The 9,558-nt window shown below is 40.6% G+C and overlaps 1 protein-coding gene across 2 annotated transcripts; it reads right to left on the bottom strand.

The window, feature by feature from the left end:
• Positions 1 to 1,332: 1,332 nt before the first annotated feature.
• fam78ab (family with sequence similarity 78 member Ab) lies at positions 1,333 to 9,076 on the bottom strand. 2 transcript variants are annotated; one of them, XM_055040405.1, is made up of 3 exons: positions 8,882 to 9,076; positions 7,394 to 7,697; positions 1,333 to 2,050 (listed from the first exon to the last, which is right to left on the bottom strand). In XM_055040405.1, the coding sequence occupies exons 2-3, from the start codon at positions 7,654 to 7,656 to the stop codon at positions 1,525 to 1,527; spliced, it is 789 nt and encodes a 262-aa protein (XP_054896380.1). In that variant the 5' UTR covers positions 7,657 to 7,697; positions 8,882 to 9,076; the 3' UTR covers positions 1,333 to 1,524. The 2 variants fall into 2 exon arrangements, with proteins under 2 accessions (XP_054896380.1, XP_054896379.1); XM_055040404.1 differs by lacking the exon at positions 8,882 to 9,076 and having other exon boundaries at positions 7,394 to 8,873.
• Positions 9,077 to 9,558: the final 482 nt, after the last annotated feature.

Raw genomic sequence — 9,558 nt, forward strand, 5'->3', positions numbered from 1 at the left:
TCTAATTCTGGTTTCCTCTCAAAACCAAAATTATGAGAGGAAATGCTCATTTACCATTTCTAGATAAATGAGCATTGGGTTGTTGGGCACCGATGTGTAGCTGACCGGAGCTCTTTACTCATGCATGTGTGCCTGCGTTAACTCTCGCTGGCTGTAAAATGAAGGAAGACAGGCCCGGCATGCAGCGAGAGCTACGACAGGCAGAGAAGAGAAGTGGGTCATCTATATGCCAGCCGAGCAGTCGGCATTAAATTCGCCCGCTTCCTGTTCTACTAGTCAGCCCCGACAGCGGAGAGAAAAAAAAAGTGAGAAAGGGTAGAGGATACTGTTGTACATGAGGAGTTTCTTCAAAGACAGATTCTTGTTTTTAGCTACACGTAAATAAAAAGGAAACTGCTCTTTGTCCTTTGTAGGCTACAGTGGTAGGAAGAAGCGTGGAAGACAAAGCTAGATGAAAATAGACAAGGAGGAAATAAAACAGGGGCCCTGAGATGGATTGATGCAGTCAATTCTACAACAGCCTGTCGGCAGAATAAAGTGACAAAAATGAGGTTAACTGTGCTTTCACTAGATTTTTCTCCAGATGTTCTTAGTTTACTGTGCTAAGTACAACTGATGGCTTCACAGAGCATCTCGTTTGTTGCATAATGCACTTGAAACCCAACACAGTGAGTTAGTTTGATTGTATAACTGTTTTCCACGTATAACGCCGGGGGTGAGACGTTGGATTCCTCTGCACGTCAAAGATTCAATCTGAACATGTTCATTTGTGCTCTGGTTCCAGTCCTATACCCACACGTGCCAGCACCGAGCATCTGGAAGAATTGGGACCGGCGACTAAATAACTGCATTGCACTTCAGTTTAAGGCGAAAACGTTTGCAGTGGAAAGCGATGTAAACTTAAGGCAGCATGGATCAAAGATCTAGAATTCCTTAAAAATGACTAAAATCTAAGTCACTCATTGCATTTCGTCATGTAAATAACCAAACAACATAAAACACAAGTGAATGCACCCTCTTCCAGCCTATAAATAATCACATTAGTAAAAAAAAAAAAATTAAAAATACCACTGGTATTTGTACACAACTTGTGCAGCATGTCTGCACACATACTCATATCTCGCTTAACCTCACCTACGGTCTAATCAGCTGGCTCCGTTAGCCAGAGTGTAAAACTAAAAATTCAACACTGCTTCTGTTCATTTTTGCATGTCAGCACAGTGAGACCCAAGCTATGTTTGAAGGTAGAATGGTTGCAGTTAATTGCAGTAAATTCCTTCCTCAAAAGGATCATCTGGTCCTTTCGTCTGCTGTGGTTTATTAACCTCTTGCTCGTGTTTGCCAGTCTTTATTTAACTGACATTGGGGATTATAGAAGCAAAGAATTGGGGGGGAAAAAATTAAAATTAAAAACGGATTAAAGCACTGAGGATAGTGAAAACGGAGAGCGAAACGTAAACAAAACATAGAGTTAAGGGATGAAGTAGAGCAGGTATCAAAGGCCAGTCTGGTCAGAGGAGCAGATCAGTATTTAGATGGGATGACCACCATGGGATCACCTTTCTTTGGCCGCCACATAAGCACCTGGGCGTCATTGGCGTTGGGCTTCACCATGGCGTTGGGGGGGATGGGTTCATTCTGGACCAGTATCTTAGGCTGTTCCTGGAACAGAGGCTCCTTTAAAACAGCCCTTTGACCCAGAGGCCTCTCTGGGTCCACCTGAATATGAAGCCGCATCCTCCAACGGATTGTCCGGAGGACGACTGTCTCTGAGGTGGCTTGGTTGATGGCAACCAGCCACGTGGTAAAGCTCTGGTCACGTCGGATGCTGCTGAGCAGAGGCACGTTGCTGTCGCTGACCGGTATTCCCCAAGTCACGCTGGGGTAAAAATTGTCGTTCATGCTGACTGTGAACTTGGTGTCCTTCTTGGTGGGCCCTACCACAGTGCAGGTCTCTGTTGTGTTGCCATACCATGGGTAGTTGACGCCATCTGAGTCACTGATTGCTTGGATCTTGCCATCATCCAGGTCTGGAAGCTCCCAGCTTGACCTGGATAATAGAAATAGAGACACAGATTAGGATTTAAAAAGAAACTCAGCTTTTTTTCTTTTTTTTTAAGTAATCAAGGGTAAATGTATGAAAACTGTACTCTGAAAATGTTTAGTTTATATGCTCCGATTACAATCTTTGAAATTATGGAGGTCTTATTTGAAATGCAAGGTGACACAACTCATATTTAGAAATCTGACAACAATCGGGCAGAAAGACATACAATGTCAAAAACAATTTAAATGAAAACTATTTCTTTCAAGGAGATGTTGGTTGTTCGTATAGGCTGCCTCAACAGGTTCTGGTCATTTCAATTTGACCTTCACGATTTTTTAGTTTTGTAGTTTTGATTATATCATACATGAAAAAGTCTGGAATGAAAAGAAGCCATCAGCCCAAGAACATCAATATATATTTTGTCAAATTGATGAAGGAGAACTGATCCAGCCAACTTCAGTCCATGATGGGAGAACGTGTAATGGCAAAGTTTCAACCTTTTAAGCTTGTAACAGCTGTTTTTCATTGAACATACTGAATTTATAACTACTGGCAGCCTTTTACAAATCTCTGCAGAATACAAATTGAGACAAATGAACACAGTTAGTAAAGCGAATCATAGGATAGGGGCCTGAAAAATGAGCGAGGAGAGTAACGCTTCACCATTTATAAAAGAGGTAGAACATGCTTATGTTTTATGAGGTGTAATTTTTTTTTCCTCAAAAATCTGATCATCCCTTGAAGTCTGACAAGTTTATAAAGCCTCAATTAAACAATGGCAAGCTAAAAGTAACAACTTTTGGTTCTGTCATAGTTCAGTTGAACTCACACTGTGCAGCAAAGTCTATTTTTTATCTCTTTTAAGTTGCTTCATCTTAGCGTGAGCTGTCCAGACAGATTGTCATGCACAGAAAAAAATAAATGAATCTGATAGACTTTTTTTAAGCGTAAAAGACAGAGTCACATCTCCCTCCGTCAATGCAAATCAGATAACACACAGCAGAAAACCTTGCAAGGCTTTGCAGTATTTAGGCCTGTTCAGCAACAGCGATATGCAAACGCATGCAGGTGTCCTCCAAGTCTCTGTTGTAATGATGCTGCCATTTGAAGCAGAATTTTCACAATGTGCAAAACAACAGTTCAGGTCATTTATGTTAACTACTCAAAGAAAATACAGCACAACTGATTGCGAAGCAGGCAGCGTGAGCTGCACAATCCAGACCACTGACTGATCTGCTGTTTGAGGACCTGAGCTGAAGAGCCGTCTCCTGCAGAAGGTATTGATCCGAAAACTTTTGGCTGGGTCACCTTGGTGCAGAAAATATCTCGTCTTTAAAAAAATAATAATAATAAAAGTTAAAAAAAAGTAAAAAGGATCCGCAAAGCTTGACGACTGTGGCAAAATCACCGGGAGAAATGTATCAACTGCACAAAGCCGATTCAAAGCCTGACGGCTTAGCTCTGGTTTTCTTCCTACTGACTTAAATTACAATGCAGTAATGAAATATTTTGACACATACAGCAGGTGACAAAAACAACTTAAGTGACTCAGTCCCTCTGTTCTGTCCAACATTGATTTCCTGTCTGTAATGTGAGAATGGATTACCTTTCATTCCCTGATTTGGAGGATCAGCAGAATAGAGGTGAAGCGGTGCAATGAACGGCCACACGACTTACTGCCACACGACTTACTGCCTCTCTATCCTAAATTTACAAACATAATTTTATGTGGAAGAAGCTTTATTAATTAAATGCACCTTTTATTGCTGTGGCATGAACTCACGCTGAATAATGCAGAAAACAAAAGCGTGGGTGGAAAAATCAGTGGCATCCCTACAATTTCTATTGCACAAATTATTAATCCAAGTTGTTACAAAAGCATGTGGCACAAAGCCCATTTTCTCTTAGCTACTCTTCAAAATGGGAAAGCCGAGAAACTGGGCTGTTTATTTAAAGTCTCTTCACTTTAATTTATCACAAAATATATATAAAAATGTCCACACGCCTATGTCGGCAACAAAAAGTAAAGCATTCAAAACAACTGGTGCCTATGGATAAGGAGAGCGCTGTCTTGAAAACTTCTGCTCAAATGCAGCATTTACTACACCTGGCATCAAAATATTTAAAGGAGACAGGAAGCACTAAGCAGTGAACATAGGTAAAGCGTGGATACCTCCACCCGCTCCGGAGTTGTCACTGCGAGTGTGGAAACCACAACTAGTGTACACTTCCTGTTTGCTTGCCTTTCCGAACATAAACTCAAGCTTGAAGATTTGTAAGCGGTGCATGTTTTGTGATTACTTCAACACCCAGGTTAAATGAATGAATTTGCACAGGTTTCCTTCATGGGAGACAAAACACATATCTGCAACCACTGCTAGACCTCTTTGCCTTTTCCTGTTACTTTGCATATTGTAGATAAGTACAGATACCTACAAAGGTAGGGCAAAGTAAATGTATCCAAGAGGCAGAGTCGATGAGTGTTTACATTAAGAAAACTGAGAAGCCTTTTTGTGTAAAGTCTGAGCTTTAAACAGCAGTTTCTTTTTCCTTTTCATTCCTACATGCATGCAAGGATATGCCTGCCTCCCAACAGACGCACACGGGATGTCAAAACCAACCAAACTGTACCTCGCAATATCCCAACGGTGCACATGGGAGTGATGAATGTGCACCGTCCAAACCCAACAGAGAAATTATTAATATTACCATCCTCAGCTGTTCTGTGTAATTACAGCATGCTGGGCCATTATCACCACCAAAAGCAACTATGTGGTATGAGATTTAAGCAACGAGAATTCAACTTCTACAACATCTTGATGGTAACTTTTGAACTGCAGAAAATGGGTATGTGGGGTACTTTTGGGCTGTGGCACATACATTTACTAAAATGACTTATTTAGTAGATTTTTCTTAGATATCATAGCGAGATGTAGCCATGACAAAACTTTTTTTTTAGTAATACAGTGAAGGCTGTTTCTGTAAATGCTTGATGACCCAAAGGAGCACAATGATCTGGGTTAACGCAGATCATTTCTCAGTTTTCTCAGGATGAAAACTGAGAAAGTCCAATATCTCCAGTGCTTTTTATCTTGTTAATTTTAAGAGCATTTATTGCTCACCAATGCCTGGATTTGCTTTTCCACAGCCTAACTTCATGTCCAACGTCACCCAACACAAATAACTATATTACAGTGGTCACAAAGTATTTGATTCATCCAACCAACAACACCTACTGTTTCCCTAAAATGATAATGGCTTCCAGCTGACAAAAACCCCAAATTTCTCAGAAAATTTTAACATTACATCAGACCAATAAAAAAAGGAATCTCTTTAATGCAACCATTTTATGCTGTGGTCTTCATAATTAAGGAGAAGCAGGCTTTTCACAGAATAAATCAATAAATGGAAAATTGAGTGGAAGAAAAAAAGAGAGTAAAAGAAAAAGGTGAACAAGCAAGAGAAATGACCTTAGCCTTTAAATGATTGTGTGGCAAAGCCCATTAGAGAGTTTGGAGAAGATTCAAAAGCCAAAGGCTTGTGAAGTGTTAAGAGTCACCACACAAACATATCTGTGTTAAGCCATTCCTGAACATTAAATCTTCGAAGTCTTCCCCGAATACTAGAAGTTGCTCAAAGGTCCAACATCCTGTTTCCGGAGAAAGTCAATTTTGCATCTTATTTGGAAATCAAGTTTCCAGAGGAAGACGAGAGAAGCAGAAACTTCGGTGTATTTGGAAAGCCATGTCATCTGCTGGTGTTGATCCATTATGTAGTATAAAGCAGCTGTCAGAGCAGCTGTCTACCTGGACATATTAGAGAAATCCCTACTTCCTTCTGCAGACAAACTAGGGAGAAGCTAATTTTATTTTTGGGACATGCCTACACTACCAAAAGAAAACCCTCATTTTAATAACATTATGTATACTTGAAATGTATTTATTTATTCATAAATTTCTTTATAAATAAATAAACAAATACATTTGAGGTTTTCATTAAGTGTGAGCCATAACCATCATATTTTACAGAAATAAACACTTGAAAACATATATGTTTTTATGTGTAATGACTCCACACAACACATAAGTTCCACTCTGAAATAAATGAAAGGAAATCAAGTTTTTGATGACATTCTGACAGATGCGCCTGCAGATTGGGTGTACAAACGAAGCTGAATTTTTAAAGGTTAATGTTTCCCTTTATCCATCACTGTCCATCACACAGGAGAAGTTACTGAAGCAGGAATCTGACGGGGGAAAGAAACATGTTGGCCCATACACATGGGTGGGGGTGTCTGGCTCTAATCTTAGTGCTGCAGCACGCAGACATCCTCTTCTCTACAGATAAAGCGTATTCTGATCAGCGTGTGGACGCCCACAGTAAATAAGACGAGGACTGCATGTCTGACATAGAGGAAACGGAAGGACAACACTAGCTGTCACCATGAAAGGTCACTGCAATTATTATTCATCTAAATCTAAATACTCACATCTCTGAGTAGGGGAGAGCTCTTGCTCATTTAGCTTTGAAAATGTCCTTTTTTTTTTGCAGACAATGCAAAAGAAAAAAAAAAAACACCCACAGGTGTTCTTGTGAAACTCCAGACGCTGCAAGAGTTTCACTTCTGAGCAACATTTCCTCTGCCAAGTCATTTCAGCATTACTTGTTGCACGAAAACAGGAATTCAAACCTTCAGCCAATAAAATTAGACAAAAAAATAGGAAAAAAAAAAAAAAAAAAAAAAAAAGGTCTCCCTCTTGGCAGCCAGGCTCTCATCTCACTCTTTCAGTCATTCCTGCTCTCTGTATTTTAAGACTGAACAATTATTTTTTAATTTCAAAATACTTTTTAATTTTTTTTCCTGAAAGGACCACTCTGATTTCAATTATTTGTGCATAATTTAATCCCCCTGTTTAAAATGTCCATAAAATGTATTTATTTATTTATTCTAGGATGAGATACAGTTCCAACCGTGATTTTCTGCTCTAATCAAACATTAATATCACTGGGTAATGATATTAAAGTAAAACAAGAAGTCTTTCTGTCAATCCAAGGACAGAAAATAAGTCAAAACACTAAGTTCAATTTCTTATTATATGTTGCCACTTAAATAATACATTTAATAATTATAATATTTACTATTATTAATCATACTGTACAAATATGTCATCTAAAAAAAATAACATGTCTAATTTTAAAAAGTAAATTTACATAAATTAATGATTTTATTAAAATTCTTCTGTTGAGTTCAATTTTATTTTACTTTATATCATTTATTTATTTTACATTGTTTTAACACCAGCACTCACTCAAAACGTGCCAAAAGAGCCCGGCGCGTATACTCACAGCCCTTTGTCCCCGTATGTATTGTAGAACATCATATGGTTACACGCCTGGATCCACCCGATGGTCCACGTCTCGTCGGCCGCCATGGGCGGCACCAGGAGCCGCGCTTGAGCTCGGAAGTGCGGCGTCCGGTAGCGCAGGACCACGCTGGACGCCTCGTCGATGCTGGTGGGTTTGGAGTCGATGGACGTGTTCAGGTCCAGGACGAGGACGCTGTCTCGGAAACTTTTGGGCTTACACTTGAGACTCTGAATGCAGCCCATCGCACTGAATTGTAACACAGTCCACAAAAGCGCCCAAAGCTCTGGAGAAGGAGGCGGAGGAGAAGAAGAAAGACGCATGGAAACAGCAGGGAAGAATCACCATGAGTTTTTGGACCTAACACGCTCCTTTCTCCCTCCCTAACCCTCCAATAATAATAATAATAATAATAATTTAAAAAAAGGTCTACAAAACCAAAAACGCCTTTATATATCAAGGATGACAAAAATGGTCATGCGTCGATCCGATACTGTGACAGCAGAGGAAGGCAAGCCAATAGAGAAGCTTCACAGCCGCAGAGCGCATGCTTTCCGGTGCGAAAACGCAACTTCACTTGCAGAAGTTGGCCATCGCAACTTTTCTGACGCGCGCAGCTGATGCGCCGCATGCTGTCAAGATACAAAAACAACTGCACGGAGAAGAGTGGGGGGGTCTACACACCGATTTGACAAGCTCGTCGAGAGGCCGCCGGTAATTCTGAGCTAAATTATTAAAAGAGCTGCCAATGTTACATCTTGGAGTCGGATTTCCGTTTGTATAATTCATCAGAAGATAATCCGCAGGAAAGACGACGACGTCCAGCCGGTGACGTGAATCATGATCAAAGATCGCCGTCGTGAATCTAAATGAAGCGACTGTCTGAGGCATGGACAGGCTCCAGTCCACATGCTCTCCATTTAGAGCCCCAATTCCGCATGGAAATGTGACTTAACGAGTTAAGACAGCTGTATGTCGGATTAAGGGTTCGTGCAGTGTGAATGCAGGAGTTTTGTCTATTTATAGCCGATTTAAAAAAAAAAAAGAAAGAAAAAAGAAAGAAAGAAAAAACAGCATGCAAATCGAGGTCTACCTATAAAACAATATAGGGTGCAATATATCCAGCGTCTCCAGCGTAAAATTCCTGGAGTCTACATGAGCAAGGCGTCGACTCGCACAGCTCTTCGGTCTGAGAGGTAATTCCGTTACCCCCCCTCCTCCCCTCTCCTCCTCCCGTTATTCTTCTCCACGGCGGCGGCTGCGGTAACCGTCCCGCCGAGAGAGGAGAGCCATCCCCGGCAGAGTTCACGATGACACGGGCGACATCCAAAGGACACTGTAGGGTCAACGATTTGGCCCCTGTTCCATCGGTAACATAGGACTATATTTTCTTTTAAAAAAAACGGAAAAAGTCCGAAATCAAGAAATCCACAACAAAAAAAAAAGAAAAAAGAAAAAAAGATGACAGACCTAATCCAAACAATGCATCTTGTCACATTGTTGAAGCCAGTGGGTCGCGTGCGCGCATTTCGGGTCGTTACGCAGCTGTTGGAGTGAGGTTCCTGAGCGAGCTGTCAGATAGATCTCTGTCACCGTCCCATCGGAACGACGGCAGGTTCACCCCGCTGCTCGCAGAGCCGCCGGAGAAGCAGCTTTATAAGCATCTCCATGACGACACTTCCGCCTTGAGCACGCTGGGAAATGTAGGCAGCGTGAGCTTCACCATAATTACTGCATAACAGACAGCTCTCTATATATAGACTATATGAAGTACCACATAATGCAACTTCTTCTCTCCTTTTTTCACGTTACAATCACACTAACTTTATTGCATTTGATTGCGTTTTTTTGTTGTTGGTGTTTTTTTTGAATATAACAACATGAAATAGCATATAGGTGATGTGACAGGGAAATGATTTTTTAAGTCTTTTGGAAATGAGAATATAAAAAGTGCTGCAATGCACTTGTATCCAGCCCTTCCAAGTCGATACTTTGTAAAACCACCTTTCTATACAACTGTCAGCTAACCCTAACACATATAAACTGACACTTTTGTTCTAATGCTTTTTTCAAAATTTCATCAAAATCATTCGGCCTACAAATTGAAAACTGTTTTTCTTCTTGTAACGTTACAAAATGAGAGCCAG

Source organism: Poeciliopsis prolifica, unplaced genomic scaffold (assembly GCF_027474105.1).
Source record: "Poeciliopsis prolifica strain line A6 unplaced genomic scaffold, Auburn_PproV2 SCAFFOLD015, whole genome shotgun sequence".
In the NCBI taxonomy this organism is placed as follows: Eukaryota; Metazoa; Chordata; class Actinopteri; order Cyprinodontiformes; family Poeciliidae; genus Poeciliopsis; species Poeciliopsis prolifica.

Excerpts from the sequence above, each read along its gene's own strand:
- fam78ab (XM_055040404.1), bottom strand. The coding sequence starts at position 7,734 with ATGCGTCTTTCTTCTTCTCCTCCGCCTCCTTCTCCAGAGCTTTGGGCG. Across the intron at positions 2,051-7,393 it reads ACATACGGGGACAAAGGGCT|GTCAAGCTGGGAGCTTCCAG; the intron begins GTGAGTATACGC and ends TCTATTATCCAG.